Source organism: Panthera leo, chromosome B2 (genome assembly GCF_018350215.1).
Source record: "Panthera leo isolate Ple1 chromosome B2, P.leo_Ple1_pat1.1, whole genome shotgun sequence".
Taxonomy (NCBI): Eukaryota; Metazoa; Chordata; class Mammalia; order Carnivora; family Felidae; genus Panthera; species Panthera leo.
In genome coordinates this window covers 62,628,827-62,648,797 of record NC_056683.1, presented here as the reverse complement: position 1 = coordinate 62,648,797, position 19,971 = coordinate 62,628,827, and the positions used below count along the sequence as shown (strand labels likewise).

At 37.6% G+C, this 19,971-nt stretch overlaps 1 protein-coding gene across 1 annotated transcript in view; it reads left to right on the top strand.

Annotated features, from left to right (window-relative positions):
* Positions 1-510: 510 nt before the first annotated feature.
* LMBRD1 (LMBR1 domain containing 1) overlaps positions 511-19,971 on the top strand; it is a 112,755-nt gene continuing 93,294 nt past the window's right edge. The window contains exons 1-3 of the mRNA XM_042939131.1: positions 511-698; positions 6,900-7,076; positions 12,494-12,554. Coding sequence (XP_042795065.1) covers positions 621-698; positions 6,900-7,076; positions 12,494-12,554 — 316 coding nt within the window. The 5' untranslated portion in view covers positions 511-620. The remainder of the gene's footprint in view (positions 699-6,899; positions 7,077-12,493; positions 12,555-19,971) is intronic.

Below are 19,971 nucleotides of genomic sequence, written 5' to 3'. Positions count from 1 at the left end.
CAGCACCATGTGATAAGCCCATATCCAGTGAAACAGTTACTCAGGCTGGGGGCCCCAATGTCAGCAAATTAGAAAGTCATTTAGGCATTGGGCAAACTTTTTTTTTTTTTTTTTTTTTTTTTCAGACGGCCATTCCTGCAATCTGGTGAGCTCTGCTAACTGCATGGCCCATTCTGTCTTGGACACTAGGGACAAACTTCCTTTCTAGGAGAAAGTTGAAACTCCTAATGTTGGCTTGAATTTCCAGAAAAACCCAATCCAGGCCTTGTGGAGTTCCCTCGCTTTCCCGTCTATCAGCTTGGGCTGAACCAATTTTTCTAATAAGGTTGCGATGCAGTAAAACAACACCCTGACTTAAAGCCTTCACCTCACCTCGGGAGTGAGTAGCGCGGTGACGTCACGGCGCCCGGGAGCGCCCCGCCCCCGCCCGGCTCAGCGCCAGGGGACGCTAGAGGGCTGGGGCTCCTTGGCAACCATTTGCTCCGCCCCTCCCGCCCCCTCCGCCTCCTCCGCCCCTTTAACCTTTAGGGTGCACGGGCGCAGAGTCCTTCACACTCTTTCCCCTTTCCCCCTCCCCTTTCCCCACCCCTCGTGCCCAAGTCTCCGGGCCGGAAGTGAAGATGGCGGCGGCGGCGCCTTCTGGCGCGGCTTCAGCGGAGCTGGTGATCGGCTGGTGCATATTCGGCCTCTTATTACTGGTAGGGGAGGTGCTCATAGTTTTCCCAGTGTTTGGACTGGTGGGAGAGAGGGAGGGGCCGGTCGGCCCGGCAGCTGGTCTGTTAGGGCCTGGGAGACCCTCCTCGTCCCGCCCCGCCCCCCTTTTAGTTTGGACTGTTGGGGGCTCCTCTGCTCCGGGGCGGGGCCTGCTCTCGGAGTGGGTACGGAGGCACTGATTTCCGGCTGCTTTTGATGTATTTTCCCTGATGACGTCTAGTATTGTAGGTTTCCATTATCGAAACTCTTACCCTCATCCCTCACTAGAGCACTGGGGCGGGTGGAGTTTGGGAACGGAGGAGACCCTCCGGGTTCAGAAGGGAGAAGTGACCCCTGGTCCCCACGTGAGACGGGAGCACAAGGTGTGGGGCAGCAGCGCCTGATCTTTGCAAGTTCAGTAGGCGCTGGCCTTGATCTGGCAGGAGGCCTCTGCTTCCCAAAATTGTTTGTCCGTGTTCCCTACCCTTGGGATTATTAAGTCTGCAACCTTCTGTACCGATTGTGCGATGCTTTGATGACGTGAGGTGTTCCTTCTGACTTCTCGGTTTCACATTCCTTTTCAGTCTTTTGTGGTAGATGTAGAAACCTATGTAGGGAAGAGCTGTAGCCCTCTTTACTGCCATTATCAGGGTGTGTATATACTAAAATGTATCTGACCTCAGGTACCACCTTTCCCAGTCGTCTTACTCCTGTTTAGTGATCAAAACGTGGGCCTAAATAGCCCAAATGGCCTAGTTTTTACTTTACTGCCTCATATTAAAATCCTTGGGCTTATTTTATTTGGGGGTCCAATTTATTTCTCTCCATAACCCTCCCCATTCTCACTCTCCTTATCCTGTTGGGTACTTTGTGTCCCAAAGTATTTTGCTGCTTTGCAATTACTAAAACAGAAAACAAAAATCAGCCCCTAAAACTGCTAACTTCAGTTCTGGAAATCAAGACTTGTTAGATTCCACTACAATGTCTGCAAGCCGGGTAGTATGTTTTGCTGGTAAATGTTTCAGATAAAATGCTACAAAGAAAAAAATGTGAAAACTTATGGAAAATTATCTCTTGCTACCTTCACTCTCCCAGAAAATAATACTGCCTTTACACTGGAACGTACTTTATTTACTCTTCTTGGTGGAGAAAATGGAAACTAGAGAGGGTGGCCATGTCTCCAAAGCCCATCCAGTCTTGTACTTACGGAGTTCCTCGCGTTCAGGAGTTCCTGAACAGACTATCATATTCAGTTGGTTTAGAAGCAAAAAAATGAGCATGTAACCAGTATCAAAGTCTAGCAGGAATATCTTGGCAGTTATCAATTAATAAACATTTAATGTATATGAGTTGTGCTATAAATTGTGGGAGGATGTAAACAAAACAAAGTAGCTTTTAAGTGGGCCTGAAGATAGGTGGGAAAACAAAAATTCTTAAAATAGGTATTATAAGTACTGAAAACCAAAGTATGATTTTATAAATGATATATAGCACTTCAGAGAACAGAGAGTAATATCAAAAGAAAGTGGAATTGAGGTAGACATTGGATGGATGAATAAAGGAAGTCATTGAAATTGGTGATGATACACCAGGAAAAAAAATAAAATGAGAAGGGAATTGAGTTTGAAACTAGATGTTGGAACAGGAAAAAATTAGTAATAAGGGCTATCGTTTAATTTTCTGCAAATTTCTATAATTCCTGGCTTATTAGAAGAGAGCTAGATTGTTTTTTTATTATTTTTATTAAAAAATTTTTTTTTAATATATGAAATTTATTGTCAAATTGGTTTCCATACAACACCCAGTGCCCATCCCAAAAGATGCCCTCTTCAATACCCATCACCTACCCTCCCCTCCTTCCCACCCCCCATCAACCCTCAGTTTGTTCTCAGTTTTTAAGTCTCTTATGCTTTGGGAGAAAAGAGCTAGATTCTTATGTCTGCTTTTGCATCCAGTCTTTGAAATGTTATTTTGGTTGAAGTGTATGAAGAAAATCCTGTTTTAGTGGTACCTCGCAGAGGAGTATTTTTTAGGTAATTGTGGATATTCTTAAATATGACACCAAAACTCAATAAATAGAAGCTTTCTAAAGGTTAGTTGAAATAATGGAATCTGAAACCCTGTGAATAAACTTCATTCTGTTACAGTAAAATTTGTTGATCCTTGTTGCACTTGAATGGATCTTTCTGCCCCATGCATGGTTTTATAACATCATGCGTTGATTATTTGGAAAATACTGGTTCACTGAGTGATGCAGATATTCCAAATATGGATATATTTCAATATATAATGTTAACATATCACATTCATTATTATTACCACTGATCTTGTCAGAAGAAATGTTCCAGAAATAAGTACTGAGAAACTGTCAAGCCCACAGTTGTGGATACAAGTTTTCCAAAATTCTGAGTTTCATTTAAACTCTCGAATTTTATCTTTGGGAACACATACTGTCAGGTTTTGTTTTGTTTTGGTTTTTTCCTCTTGAGGTTATAGGTTCTGTTCATTTCAACAAAATATGCCGAATGTCCAAGTCTGAGTAACCATAATCACACGTACTGTCAAGTCAAAGCGATATTCCTTTGAAACCCGTGCCTGACTTGGTTTTCAGCTCCTACATTACTCCTAAGAGATAGCCAGCACACCTTAACGTGCAGCAGCAGAAACTCCAGCCTAATCTTCGCAGTTTCCCCCATGGAGTATTAAAAAAGATTCAAGGGTTGAAGTTCAGTAAAGTTAATTTTTACTGTTTCATTAAGCACAGTCTTAAATTGTCCTCTGTGGGTGTGTATCTGGAGGTGAAGAATACAGTAACTACTGGCACAATTTGGTGCTGTTGTCTTGATTCATGCTTAATTTGCCAGCAGTTTTTACCCATGACTTACGCAACATGAGTGCAGATAGCAACATAGTGAAAAAGACAAATGACTTTTTAGTGTTACGAGAATAGTTTTCAATTTGCAAATCCTTAGAAAGGGTTCTGGGACTGCCAGTGGTTGGAGGACTTCACACTTTGACAGCTGCTGCCAGTAATCTACTGAAGAATCGAACAGTAAGATTGACTTATTTGTGTGATCCTGGGCAAACAGAATGGACTTCACTTTCTTCTGCCACATGAGGAATGGTTAGATTTAGTCCTCCAAGCCTATAATCTAACTACCTATGTTTACTATATGAAATCTAAACCTTTCTATATAAGTCCCCCAAGATCCTCAATTGCATTTCCCTTTGCTATATAAGACAGAGACTTCGTTTCTGTAAAGCAAGTTTATTCTTGTTATTCAAAGTGACCATCACCTTGTTAGATATACTAACAAGGGAACTTGTTAGATATACTAAATATAAGACCCCAGCCTTACTGATACGGAAAGGATCTATGCTCATTAGTTTAAGAAACATTCATCCATTCTCATTCCTGCCTCTCCCCCAGTCATTGTCAACCTTAACTTCTCATCAAAGTCAACTAAGGAGTTTTAAAAAAGTCTACTGCCCAGACCAGTTAAATTAGAATCTCTTGGGAGGGGTTGGAGACTGCTCTAAACTTTTCTTTATAATTATTAACAAAATTGCATATTTCTTTTATGAAATGTTCTTAAGATGTTATTTCACATGACATTTGGTTTCATATGATGTAGTGATCTATGGCAATTCATATGACAGTTGCTATTTGTGAAGCAGTTATTGTGGCCAGGCACTGTGCTAAACTCTTTACATCTTATTTAAGTCTTTACATCTTATTTAAGTCTTATAACCTTCTATGAAATATTCTTATTACTATTTTGTAGATGATGACATTTGATTTATTTTATAATGTAGTCACTACTGATAGATTTTACCCACATAAACAAAAAGCTCTTTGGGGTTCTCAGTTTTAAAACTATAAATATCTCCTGAGACCAAAAAATTCAGTATTCTCTGTCTTAACTATTTTGCTTGAGTTGCCCTTTCCCTACTTGTCTGTCTGGTTTTGGCAAACATCTTCCTTTGCAGTAATACCTATCACTTTGAACTTTGTAAAGTTCAGATCTTTTTGAAATCCATCAAAAAAATTACTGAATACTTTGTGTCAGGTCCTGCTAAGGATAGAATGATAAAGCTCAACTTGCAGTGGCTTCAAAATAATTTGAGGAATGTTTTAAATATTTGTGAATTCATTTAAAAACAAAAATGGTAAAATATTAATATAAATTAATGAGAAATGTTTTCCTAACACAAAAATAAATTCATAAATAGCCAGAATTTGACACTAGGTCTTATTTTTCCTCCAACATCCAGTTTCCAAAGTCTACATTCCCTTCTTACGTTATTTTTTCTGCTGTTCTGACACCAGCTGAAATATTAGTAATATGAAGGAATTACATGCAACAACTTGGATGGATTTCAAATGCATTATGCTAAGTGAAAGAAGCCAGACTCAGATGACATGCTATATAATATAGTACATTATGACATTCTAGAAAGGCAGAAGCTATCGGGACAGATAACAGTGGTGGAGAGTAGACAGAGGGGTTAACTACACAGGGGCAAAGGGGATTTTTCTGTGGTGGTGGAACTGTTCTTACATCTTGGTTGTGGTAGGGGAATTTGGAAGCTGTGAAACAAGTTGAGTGGTGGTGTTAGTTCAGTTCAGGCTCCTGAACTAGGATACCCGGAAAGGAAGTAACAGTGGAATCTGTTGAAGAGAGTGAAAGGACAAAACGACGCTTTTGTCCCAGAGCTCTTAATAGAGTTTATTTAAAACAATGGTTCTCTCTTATGGTTAAGTCATATTCCATTGCCATTTGCAACAACATGGATGGACCTAGAAGGTGAAATAAGCCAGAGGCATAAAGGCAAATACCATATGATTTCACTTGTATGTGGCATATAAAAAGCAAAACAAAAAACCAGAAACAGACCCATAAATACAGACAACAAACTGGTGGCTGCCAGAAGGGAGAGGGTGAGCAAAATGGGTGAAGGGGAGCGGAAGGTACAGGCTTCTAGTTATGGAATGAGTAAGTCATGAGGATGGAAGGTCTGCGATATTGTAATAGAGTTGTGTGGTTATAGATGGCAGCTATACTTGTGAGCATTGCATAGGGACTAGAATTGTAGAATCACTATGTTGTACACTGGAAACTAATGTAACATTGCATGTCAACACTACTTTAATAAAATAAAAAACAAAATAACGTGGTTCTCAAATTTGGCTCAGATTGGAATCCTCAGGCTTTTTAAAAATGCTGTGGCCTGCAGGAACCTCACTCTGATTTGTGGGGACAGCATAAAGGTATTTAAAAACTGCCCAGGTGATTCTAACCCAGCCTAGGCTGAGAATCATTGGTTTAGTACCTATCTGTAATTCCCTACATTTGAGTAGAGGAGAGTTTCTCAAAATGTAGTTCTTGGACCAACAGCAGCCTCACTTGGAACTTGTTACAAAGGCACATTTTCTGGGCCCACTCCAGACCCCTGAATCTGAAACTCTGGGAGTGGGGCTTAGCATTTTTTACTATAACAACCCCTCCAGATGATTCTGATACTCCCTAAAATTAGAGAATCGTGAGCAAAGTCCTATGCTCTGTGTTAGTCATTAGAAAGGCATTGACAGCTATTAAGAGTACCTGGTGGATTAGAGATGTCATCCTCAGTACCTCTGAGTGTACTTTTATCACTGGAAAGTTCCTTGCAGTGCACATGTACTCATTTTTAATGTTCACTTTTCTTTGTTTAATGCCCTTTAAAATTTGAATTATATTATAACTTGTCGATTGCATCGTGATTATTGGCAGTTAGTCTTTTAGCTGAATGGTACTCTTGAACTGTCATAATGGGGCAGAAGTTAATTTCAATTCAAGTTATATTGTATTAGTCTGGAGAAATCTATAGGTAAAAAGTATGCAAAGCTAATTACAACTATGACATATGAGACCATTAATGATTGCAGTGTATTCAATGAGGATATATGTAACTGAGCACTGTTATCAATAACTTGTTTTTTGGTGTGTCTTTGCATCTAAGTGAGATTGTACTGCATTCATGAAATAGGCTTTGAAAATTATAAATCTAGAATAAGGTTATAAGAGGTAATGGACCTTCATTACACATGTAAAAGGACCTTCATTTGACATAGTTTCCCATTGGAAACTTTCAAACACATGCTAAAATCAGAGTTAGAGAATACATAGTGCAGTAGCAAAACACTTCTTTTTGTTCTCTTTCAGGCTATTTTGGCATTCTGCTGGATATATGTTCGTAAATACCAAAGTCAGCGGGAAAGTGAAGTTGTCTCCACCATAACGGCAATTTTTTCTCTGGCAATTGCACTTATCACTTCAGCACTTCTACCAGTGGATATATTTCTGGTTTCTTACATGAAGAATCAAAATGGTACATTTAAGGTAATTACTATCGTACTTTAAGGTAATTACTATCATACTTGTGATTTTTTTTTCCCCTTTCAAATTCTTGGCAAATAAGTGTTTAAGTTTAGTAGTCCAGTATATATTGTGCTTCTGTTGTTGTGTCTGGGAATCAGTGAGGGTGTACATGCAGCACAGAGGCTAAGAATGGGACAGCCAACATGGAAGACTAGAAGTGAACTGGTACTGATTCAGCAACTCTCCAAGTGTGAAGAATACCTTTTGTTAATCCGAAAATATATTAAGTAATGCAGTAGGTTTTATTTTGTATCTCTCCTAGCTCCCTTGAAGTTTGAGTTGATTTACATTAATGCAGTAAATAATTTACAAGGGCTTTTTTTAGTGGTGGATCACAATTGCAGTCTGTTTCACATGGAGTACTTTGAGTCAGTATGGTATATGGAAAAGACCACTAAGCTAGCTGGGAGTTACAAGACCTGAGTTCTAGACTTGACTCTACTATCTAGGCTATATTTTGGTCAAATTAGTTAAGTTTTCTAGACTTCAAGTTCTTCATTTTTAAAATGAAGGATGTTGGACTGGAAGATTTCTGATTTCCTTTCCAATTATGCAAATTATTATTTAAAACATTTTTTTTAAATGTTTGTTTATTCTTTGAGATTGAGAGAGAGAGAGAGAGAGAGAGAGAGAGAGAGAGAGCACGAGCAGGAGAGGGGCAGGGAGAGGGAGACACAGAATCTGAAGCAGGTTCCAGGCTCCAAGCTGTCAGCACAGAGATTAATAAAACACATGAAGCTGCTCTTTTCATGGAGCTTACATTCTGTAAGATCAGGCCAACAGTAAACAGTCAAAACAAGTGAATTTCATGTTGGTACATTCTGTGAGGAAATATAATAGATTGATGTGAAAGTTTAAGTTGTGGGTAATTCAGATAGGGGCACAGGAAGGCCAGATTGCTGGAACAGATTACTTGAGATGAGACCTGGATAAGGAGAAGCCAGTCAGGTGAAGAACCAGAGGGAAAAGCCTGTGGGGAGAGGAAACAGCAAATACAGAAGCTCGAGATGAGTTTGACCTATTTGTGGTATTGTGGTGTTGCACTTCGGTACTAGCTGAGATTAAGACGAGGCCTGGTGGATTGTTTATGACCTTAAGTCATGTTAATAGAACTGTATTTTGGACAAATTACCTTCAAAATGCCTATTGTATATATAAAAGTGGAGGTATCAAGTAGGAGTTGGAAGTGTTGTTGAGAGGTGTAGGGAGAGGGGTAGAGAAGTGACTGCTGGCTTTGGTCAGTGGTAAGCAAGGAACAAGATAGTTTCAGTGGAGCACATGAGTGGTCAGGTTGGAGTGGGTTAACTCTGGATGGGAGGTGAGGAAGTGGTGATAGGGAATGAGGAAAACTTTTTGAGAACTTTTGTTCTCTAAGGGATTAGGAGGTGGGATCAAGAGAGGTGTTATTTGTGGTGGTTATGCGTATTATCTCTGTGCTTGATGGAAGTTACCAGAGTTGGTATACTTTAGGATTCAGTACAGTGGGAGAAATTTTTGAGAGGGAAGATAGGATATCATTGCAGGGACAGTGTTCTTGAGAAAGCAGAGGAGTTGGAGATCTAAATGTGAAAGGATTGGCCATAAATAGGACTATAGGTACTTGGCTGGAGGAAGGACTAACATTTGAATACAGATGGAGGTAGGTGTTAGATTTGGTAGTAAGTTGAGTAAGCTCCTGTCTTACGGCTCCAAATTATTTTAGGGAACTCCAAGTCAGCATTTTTTAGGCATTGACATTTTGTGCTGGTTTATCTTTGTTGTGGGGGTTATCCTGTGCATCATAGACAGTTAACACATCTTTGCTTCTACACACAAATGCCAGTAGCACACTGACACTCCCCTCTACCCCCTGGGTCTCCATTGCCAAATGCCCATGGGAGCCAGAGTCACCCCTGAATAAAAACTACTGGCCTAAGGTAAGAATACCAGGTAAAATCGAGGTGGGTTGTGTAGTTTTGGGTTGGGCTGATCATTTCAAAGTGTCATCTTGAAGAATAGAAAGAAAAGTTTACATACATGATCCACTATATCTTTGTTCTATGGAATTTCTATTTTCCTTTCATCTCAAGTGGTCTTTAATATTCTCTAGTATTAGTTCTTGGGTCTTCAATGACTCTGTAGTTTCTTTTGGTCTCTACCTTGGGAGGCAGTGGTCTACAAAATGTATCAAGGGCATAGCGGTTCTCAAAATGTAAAAGAAGGAAGGTTTCATAAACTAAGCTCTTTTGACAGTATATACCTTGGAGGCAAAACTGTATAAAAGCCATATGCACTAATAGTACTGGAATGATGTATATTTTACACATATTTTTAGCTTTAAAATAGTAACAGAAATATTTTCTTCTTGCCATAAGATTTGGTTAAACAAAAGAACCTTGCAGGATGAAAAGTACTAAATGTCAGTGAATCTTTGGCTTTAGATTACCTAAACATACTTTCTACTTTTAACTTTTTTCTGAGGTTGGGGTCTTGTTTAAAGTTTAACTTTTAAGTAATTCTCAATGGCCACATTAATTCTTGTGGGATTATTTTGGAAATTGGAAGGGAGTTTGTATTAGGGATAGATGAATTATCCTCTATTTCAAAAAATCTTCAGGATTCAGAAATCTTTTTAAAATTCTGTTTTGTGCATACACAACAGCTGAAGAAACTGTTAGGAGCTGAAGTTTTGATTATGTACATATTAATTTGGATACTTGAATCATTGAAAAAATTTCCAGTCATGGAACAGAATTCTCCCCAGTGCTTTGCCATGGCCATGTGGTAAACACTGTTGCAAATTTTTTTTTTTTTTGTATATGTGTGGGTGTTTCATTTTTTAGACAAAGATTGCATGTGTTAAAACTATTAGCTGCAATGTGTTCTGTGCTATCCCCTCATGGATATCTATATATGCTAGTTTATATAGATTCCATTGTTTTTAATGTCTATACAGTTTCTCCTCAGGCATTTAGATTATTTCCAGTTGTTGTTACTGTTTTTTAATTTTTTGAACAACACTACACTGAATATTGTTGGATAAAGAGCTCTTGAGTGAAGAATCAATAAACATTTGGTGCAGGCTGGAATTACAGAGAGAATGGTCAGCAAGTACACAGGTTCTTATCTACTTGACATTCTGCAAAACGATGACCTTTCCCAAAGTGCAGGTGCTTTAGCAGAGGTACCTCTTCCTCCTTTTGTTCGCTCGTCTTATATGGCAAGAAGGAGAATGGCCTTGCAGGTAGATAAACAGTATGGACTTGGGTGCCGGGTAGTGTGCGCTTGATACAAGCTGTTCATGAGGTGCTTGGACATTCCAGTTGCTGAACATCTAGAGACTTTGGGCTCCTTTAGTCCTGTGAATATGGGGTTCAGCTCCTCCTACTGTATGGGAAATGGAGGCTTCATTTTGGTAGCTTGTTGCCATATAATCCAGTAAGAGCTCTTGAGGTCATTCATTAGACAGTACTATTTGTCTTTAAAACATATCTGTGTACTGATACCTGTCCTGATTTGTGTGAATCTTTTTAGGATATATTCCAACAAACAATGTTTAGATCATAGACTATTTTACTTACCATGTAGGAGATGGCTTTGTCTCCACATTTGCCACTAATAATGTGTTTTAAATTTTGCCACCTAGGTAAATGGAAAGTTACTATAATAATAGATTTTTTTGTTTTATTTATTTTTATTTATTTATTTTTTTTTAACGCTTATTTATTTTTGAGACAGAGAGAGACAGAGCATGAACGGGGGAGGGTCAGAGAGAGGGAGACACAGAATCTGAAACAGGCTCCAGGCTCCAAGCTGTCAGCACAGAGCCCGACGCGGGGCTTGAACTCACGGACCGTGAGATCATGACCTGTGCCGAAGTCGGCTGCTTAACCGACTGAGCCACCCAGGCGCCCCGATTTTTATGTTTTATTAATAAAATCTCATAATTGGGTAAATTCCTCATTGTTGATCTTTTTCGAAAAATTTCCTAGCTCTTGCCTGTGTTTTTCAGATGATTTTTTTAATCAGCATGTCAAAATACTCCACCTCCTAGTATATTGGGATTTGGATTGGCAGTATATATAGTTTTTATAGATTAATTTGGAGGGATTTGGTATTTATAATCTTTTCGTGTGGGAACATGTGACTGTCATTTATTTAGATCTTTAAAAAGTTCTATAATCAAGTTAATTTTCTTTGTATAATATAACATTTGTATTTAACCTATTAAATTTTTTATAGTCTTTATTGCTATTGGAAAAATACTATTTTTATTCTGCTTTGTGTGTCAAGGTTTTGCTTTTGTGGTGCTAAATTTGGATTTTCCACATTTTTGTTCTTTTACCAATTTGTCAGCAAGAAATTCATAGATGTTCATTGTTCAAAGTGTTTGTAGGTGAAAAAGAAAAAAAAAAAGAAAAACCTAAATTATTTTAGAAGGAACTTTAAATGCTGATACCCTTCCTTAAGAGCCAGTATAGTGGGATGTTGATACCACTTGAGCTCTTAAAGTGTTTATAGAAAAGAAATGACCTTTGATACCAATTTGAGCCTTACTACTTAATAGCAGTAGTCACTTAGACTCTCCACATTTAATTTTTCATATGCATAAAGTTTAGGACATTTAATAAAAAGATTTGCATTTAGTTCTGATTCATTAGTATACAGATTTTTTTATTTGAAAAGATTAATTTGAATTATTTTCTAAGTTAAATTACTACATTTAAATTACTAATTTAAAGAACACTTGTGTGGGATGAAGGCAAAGAAGTTTAGATTGACTTTTTTTTAGGTATTTTTAAAAAATGTATATTGTACTCAAATATCTTCTTTCTAAAATTCAATCGTATTTCACTCTCTGTATAATAATTCGTCACTATTTTCTGTTTTCCTTAGGACAAAGTCCAAAATACTTAGCATGACTCATAGTCCCTTAAACCTGGCTCTTTCCCTCCCTTGCTCCACCTGCTTTTTCTTAGCTTTCCAAAGGCTCTAATGAAACTATATATTTAGCTTCTTGTAGTTTTTTCAAACTTTCAGGTATGTTCCTCCCATCTTCTGTACTTCCTACTGTTTTTTTTTTTTTTCTCCTATTTTCTGAGAACGACCTTTCTTTCTTCATTTTTTGGGTTAGAATCATTTTGGGAAGCCATCCCTGATCTTTAGGCTGAGTTTGGTGGCTCCTGTTTATGTGTTTCCCTAGAACTATGTTGTCATCTGAGCATTTGCCTGTTGAAGTTTGTTTACTTATCTGTCTCTTAATTAATTATTGAAGGCACAGGCCATACTTGTTTAGTTGATGATGTATTTATAAGTGACATTCAGTTATATTAAAACCTAATTGTAATTGTTACACAAATGGATGTTTCATTAATATTTCTATTTCCTTTTTATCCCAGGACTGGGCTAATGCTAATGTCAGCAGACAGATTGAGGACACTGTATTATATGGTTACTATAGTAAGTATCTCAGTTTCATTTCCTATTTGGGCTGCTAACCAAAATGTAGAATTAAGCTATGTGTAAACATTTTGCTATCACTTTTGTGATTATTGTTTCAACACCAGGAGTAAGTAATACAGCATTCATTCCCCTAATCTGGGAACTTTTAACCTACTCTGCTTCATTTGGGTTTATTTATATGTCTCTTTAGAGTTTCAGTCAAGTTACTTTAAATCTCAAGTCTTGTCCTTTGTTAACATTACCAGTTTCCCAGTTGCGCTCTTGAGTTAAAAAAATCTCTGTTTTCTAGACATTTTTTTCTAAGCATTGACACTAGTAGAGGGTACACTGGAGAGTTTGTAGCATCAACTTTATTGTGCTATACTGATCCAGTTTAATCCAAGGGATTCTGGTTGATTGGGTCTTTCCTCTCTCTTCCTTCCCGAATGTTCAATTATAAAAGCTTATTATAAGCACCTAAATGTTTCCCAGATGTTCTCTCTGGATATACATAAGACTTGTGTTTTTATAAACATATTAATGCTGATTTAAGGAAGGAATGCCAATTTTTTTCAGCAATGAATCAATATGTTGAATAAGAATTCAGCAGGACACTAAATTGGAAACTGAAAAAACATAGCAGTTTCTTTTGGTGGGATAATTTTTTCAAGGGTTTCATTGAATTTTAACTTAGTTGCTTTGGCTCTGCCTTTGCCTTTTCTCCTGATCTAAAATCTTCAGAACCCATGTAATTCTATCCCTCTGGCATGTATTTTAGAAATATTTTGTGGTATTTTAATGTAGAATTCATTATTTCTGATGAATACATTAAATGTAAATCATAAAATATAAATTTGACCTGTTAGAACCTTCGAAATGGTGCTGTATTAAACAGAATGTTATCTTTTCAGTACAGATTTTGGTAGGATGTATATAAATCACTTCAAAAAAGTTTTGGGGGAAGGGAGCCTCTCTTCTATGTGACACTAAAGTGTATTTGTGCAATAGAGCACATGACAAGATAAGGCAACTTTTATCTTGGTGCAGTCCAAGTTGAAGAGCCATATTTTATCATTGAACTTAGAGGCTACCAGATTAATCCATTGTAACCAAGGTTACAAAGACTTTTATACAGGAATGTTAATTGAATGAACATGTTAATGAAGCCCTTTCAGTTGTTTTATGGAGAGAATTAATCTACCTAAAATGATTTTAGTGTGTATTTTTCTCAATTCTCCTAAGGAAATATGTCCCTACTATTTTAAATGCATAGCATGGGAGATAAGTTAATCATTACAAACAGTAGAGGACTTAAGGATAAAGGGTTTGATTTTTGGCAGAACTTGAGTTATAGTTGGAAACATAACTACCTTGGGATAGTATAGGTGAGATACTGACCTAGGGAAGAAATTTGCATGAGAAGCCAAATAATGATAGAAGATTTCTTGATGACTGTGGATTCAAAGCAAGACTAATATTAATCGTTTTTGGCATGAAGTTAGTCATATCCACCTTAGCTATGGCTAATAGGCTCTTGGCTTTTACTTAGATGGTGACCTACCGCCGGGAGCCTAAAGGATTGTATAGCTTCTGAAATAGTTACTATTCCCAAGCCCACCTGTTTCTCCAGAAATGCTAGATATTATCCAAAGAACTATTTTTATGTATCCATTCTGTGAGATTCCACAGTTCATCTAATTTCTTCTAACATATCAACATGTTTTCATTGTCTAACCTTGCCAAGAACTGTATGAGACTTTCATATTCAACGTTTTACTTAATTTTCATGAATGTCATTTTTTGGGAAGTATTTTCTATCTTTTACAGATGGAGAAATTGATATTTAGCGATATTAAAGATCACCTTGTTAGTGAGTGGCATAACCTAAAGCTGGAGCTTTGTGGCATTAAATGAGCTGCCTTTTAATAAATGGTTCTGAGGATGTTACCTGTGGGAATTCTTCATAGCACTGAACCCCCAGGGCAGCTCCAAAAATCATCTGGGATCTTTTAAATAATACGGAATGCTAGATTACACCCAGAATGAGTCTGGTTTACGTTGGTGTTCCATTAATGTCACCAATGCTCTTATCAGAAAAGTGTTTATGTATTGGAAAGTTGTAAAACTCAAGGTGGTGGATTCAAGTTTTCCAAAAATCTTAATTTTCTTTTGAAAACTTAGGTTTTATTGGGCAGCAATACTATTACTTATTTTCTTTGAAGTGACAAGGCCACTTTATTCATTTTTGAGAAAGTCCATCTAATACTCAAGCCTGGATAACTACTGCTTGTCTGTCAGTTGTTCTTTCAAGAAAAATGGTGTTCTTTGAAAAAAAGTGCCTAGTGTAGCTCACAAGTGAAATACCAGAGTGCTTCTCACAAGGGCAATTTATGTGCACCTCTCTTCTCACAGGATATTAAAAAGGTGGGTACTCAAAGGTAGACATCTAATGGAATTATTACCGCGTCAAAAGGGACTTCCCTAAATAAAAGTTTTCCCCACTGGTGATTGGTTGGTGACAAAAAATATAATAACTATGGGGTGCCTGGTGGCTCAGTTGACTAAGTGACTGACTCTTGATTTCGGCTCAGGTCATGGTCTCACAGTTCGTGAGTTCAAGCCCCATGTGGGGTTTTGTGCTGACAGTATGGAGCCCCCTTGGGATTCTCTCTCTCCCTCTCTCTCTCACCCCTCCCCTGCTCTCTCTCTCTCTCTCTCTCTCTCTCTCTCAAAATAAATAAAAAAATAGTAGCTGTTAGTGGAATGGCTAATGACATTTTGATATTATGAAAATAATTTTCATATTTGCATACCCTGAAATGATCCGTGCTAATCCTAGGGTCTGGAAACCGTATTTTTGAGATACTTCTGTTATATTAATGGAACTTTGGGTATTTTTTTCCTGGAGATTCAGGCCAACTAGCTGCTGCTTCTACCTGCTTGTTCTCCCCTAGCTATTGATTGGTTATTAACAGTCCTCAGGTACCTGAAGCTGCCTGCAAAGGAGTCTCCTGGAGCTTGTTGAAGGATGAGAGAGTAAAGTTGTTTATTTCTGCTCTTTTGCCCTATACTCATAGGGATTCTGTACTTAGAAGAGACCCCCTCATATGAGGCTATTGTTTATCCTAGAAACATTCAGGATTCAGTCCTTTTTTCCTTTTTGAATGTTTTTATTTCTTGATTTATATCTTTAAACTTCTTTGATATTTTCTTTTAAAAAACTGCTCTTGTCTGACATTTTTGTTTCACTTCTGTTTTAATCTCATGTTTGAACCTGTTCAAGTTTTTATCTCATGTATGTGTTTAGGCTTTTTATCTGAGTTCTATTTTTACATTTCAAATTTATTTTAATCTTTAAATTTTTACATTGTATTAATTTTAATTTATTGTAAAGCTTACTATAATGTTTTCTCTAACCATTCTTGAAATTTTTAGTTTTAACACTTTCACTACTTTCTTTTAATTTCTTTTTTAAAATTTTTAATTTTTAAAAAATTTTTTAGTTTTTTAAAATACAATTTATTGTCAAATTGGCTAACATACAGTGTGTAAAGTGTGCTCTTGGTTTTTGGGGTAGAATCCCATGGTTCATCACTTACATGCAACAGTGCTCATCCCAACAAGTGCCCTCCTCAATGCCCATCACCCATTTTTCCCTCTCCTCCACCGCCCGCTTCCACCTTCAGTTTGTTCTCTGTATTTAAGAATCTCTTATGGTTTGCCTCCCTCCCTCTCTGTAACTATTTTTTTCCCATTCCCTTCCCCATGGTCTTCTGTTCAGTTTCTCAAGATCCACATATGAGTGAAAACATATGATATCTGTCCTTCTCTGACTGACTTATTTCACTCAGCATAATACCTTCCAGTTCCATCCACATTGTTGCAAATGGCATGATTTCATTCTTTCTCATTGCCAAGTAGTATTCCATTGTATATATAAACCACATCTTCTTTATGCATTCATCAGTTAATGGGCATTTAGGCTCATTCCTTAATTTGGCTATTGTTGAAAGTGCTGCTATAAGCATTGGGGTACACGTGCCCCTATGCATCAGCACTCCTGTATCCCTTGGATAAATTCCTAGTAGTGCCATTCCTGGGTCATAGGGTAGTTCTATTTTTAATTTTTTGAGGAACCTCAACACTGTTTTCCAGAGTGGCTGCACCAGTTTGCATTCCCACTCACAGTGCAAGAGGGTTCCTGTTTCTCCACATCCTCACCAGCATCTGTTATTTCCTGGGTTGTTAATTTTAACCACTCTGACCGGTGTGAGGTGGTATCTCAGTGTGGTTTTGATTTGTATTTCCCTGATGAGGAGTGACGTTGAGCATTTTTTCATGTGTCTGTTGACCATCTGGATGTCTTCTTTGGAAAAGCATCTATTCATGTCTTCTGCCCATTTCTTCACTGGATTATTTGTTTTTCGTATGTTGAGTTTGGTAAGTTCTTTATAGATTTTAGATACTAATCCTTTATCTGATATGTTATTTGCATATATCTTTTCCCATTCCGTTGGTTGCCTTTTGATTTTGTGATTGTTTCCTTAATTTCTTTTAAGTGAATTTTCATTTTACTTAATAGTTTCTCTAACTTTTTGTTTTGATTTTGTATGCATTCAGGGGTTGTAGCAATAGAACCCAAACCAAAAGCGGGAATTATTCAAGACTGGTGTGTTCAGCCCTTCTGTAATTGTCCTATCACTTTATCCTAGAGACCCTTCCTTCTTCTGACACTGATTCTTGGGCTGTCATTTTTTGTGTAGATGTAAATTGAATTATATAGTATATATTGTTTTCTGTTTTGTTTCTTTAGTGTTTAGCATTGTATTTGAGATTCATCTGTATTATTGCAGGTAACAGTACTTTGTTGATTGTCATTGCTATAAATATTCCATTGTATTAACATATCATAGCTTGTTTATTTTGAAATTCATGATCAGTTGAGTTCAGTTTTGGGCTGTTTCTTTTTTTTTTTTTTCAATATATGAAGTTTATTGTCAAATTGGTTTCCATACAACACCCAGTGCTCATCCCAAAAGGTGCCCTCCTTAATACCCATCACCCACCCTCTCCTCCCTCCCACCCCCCATCAACCCTCAGTTAGTTCCCAGTTTTTAAGAGTCTCTTATGTTTTGGCTCTCTCCCACTCTAACCTCCTTTTTTTTTTTTCCTTCCCCTCCCCCATGGGTTTCTGTTAAGTCTCTCAGGATCCACCTAAGAGTGAGAACATATGGTATCTCTCTTTCTCTGTATGGCTTATTTCACTTAGCATAACACTCTGCAGTTCCATCCACATTGCTACAAAGGGCCATATTTCATTCTTTCTCATTGCCACGTAGTATTCCATTGTGTATATAAACCACAATTTCTTTATCCATTCATCAGTTGATGGACATTTAGGCTCTTTCCATAATTTGGCTATTGTTGAGAGTGCTGCTATAAACTTTGGGGTACAAGTGCCCCTATGCATCAGCACTTCTGTAACCCTTGGGTAAATTCCTAGCAGTGCTATCGCTGGGTCATAGGGTAGATCTATTTTTAATTTTTTGAGGAACCTCCACACTGTTTTCCAGAGCAGCTGCACCGGTTTGCATTCTCACCAACAGTGCAAGAGGGTTCCCGTTTCTCCACATCCTCGCCAGCATCTATAGTCTCCTGATTTGTTCATTTTGGCCACTCTGATTGGCGTGAGGTGATATCTGAGTGTGGTTTTGATTTGTATTTCCCTGATGAGGAGTGACGTTGAGCATCTTTTCATGTGCCTGTTGGCCATAGTTTGGGGCTGTTTCAAATACTACTGGTTTGAGGATCTAGTGTATCTGTATTTTTTTTAAAAAGCATTTACTGCATTGTTGTCCACCATACGAATGCTCTTATTCAAAGAATCCTAGATTATTAGGTGTTATAATAAGTTCTTTTTGCTCTTCAGTGTTTCTCTAGTGAAAATAGATGTATGCATATTTGGATGAGGTTAAGTTACAGAACTAAGGAAGAATAAGATGGACCAAGAAACTTTCAAACTCCTATTTCTATGCCATGCCTTTTCTATGCCATGCCTTAAGAGCACTTAAGAGGGCTTTTATGAAGTTTTTCGTTACTCCCTGTTGGTTAAATCCTGAAAAGTTGTACCTGGAGTCTTTACTATGCATTTTGAACGTAGGGTTTACAACCTCCTAGTGTCTTAGTTTGAGATGAGTACTGTGGGACCTTGAAGTCATTTAACTTCTTTATGACTACTCCACTTGTGAAGTGGTGATAAAGTAGTATCTACTTCATGGTATGAGGAGTATGAGACATGTGGTATCTGGTATCTGTTGTTGTTTTAATTCACATCAGCTAAGAGAGCAAGGAAAGTAAACCTCTGTGCAATGATACGGGAAAATTAGAAGAATTGACCTAACATCTCATCAGATTTACATCTTTTTGATTCTTTGTTTTAAAATATTTTTTTAAGGTTTATTTATTTTTGAAACAGAAACAGAGACAGAGGGGGAGCGGGGGAGGGGCAGAGAGAGAGGAAGACAGAATCTGAAGCAGGCTCCGGGCTCCGCGCTGTCAGCACAGAGCCCGATGTGGGGCTTGAACTCACGAATCATGAGATCGTGACCTGAGCTGAAGTTAGACGCTTAACCTGAGCCACCCAGGCGCCCCACATCTTTTTGATTCTTTATTGTTGTGGAAACATCTCTAAATTGCTTTTCTAGGTAAGATGGACTGAGACTAAATTGGAGGACTTTTTTTTTTTTTTTTGATTCAGTTTTGTGAAGTTCTTGATGAGATAGTTGTGCTTTCCTTCCCCCTTCTTAAAAGACTGTATTCTTAATCATTGGGGGAGTTTTCTAAATGGCTTTGGATTACATTTGCTCAAGACATTCTCTGGATAATGACTCCATGAGACTTAGTGTCCTAAGGATTTGTTTCCAAGTGGAAATAGTAGAGGAAACAAACAACCAAAAAAAAAAACCAAAAAACCTCTTAAGGAAAATGACTATTCTTCAGACTACATATTCTAAGTTAAAGCCTATGAACAGTTTTGTTCTCTGAGTTGTATACTGTCAGATCATGCTCCTTGCTGTTTGAATCAGTGAGTTACTATTAACAGCAGTAGTAGTTACCTGTTGTGTGTACCAAATCACACCCAAATTTAACAGTTTAAAACAAACATTATCTCACAGTTTCTCTGGGTCAAGAATCCAGATGCAGCTGACATAGCAGTGTTGCAAATATTGACAGATTTGATGTTTAGTCAACATATAATACTTTTATACTTGCAAAATATTTATTAAGCATGTAACATATAAAGTTTGAAGTCCCTTGTGTGCCTTTCCCTGGTGCCATCTCTCCTCCAACCCCCTTAGAAGTAATCACTATTCTGACTTTTTTAGTCTGTTAATCCCTTGCTTTGCCTTGCTGTATCTGCCATGCTGTATCTTTG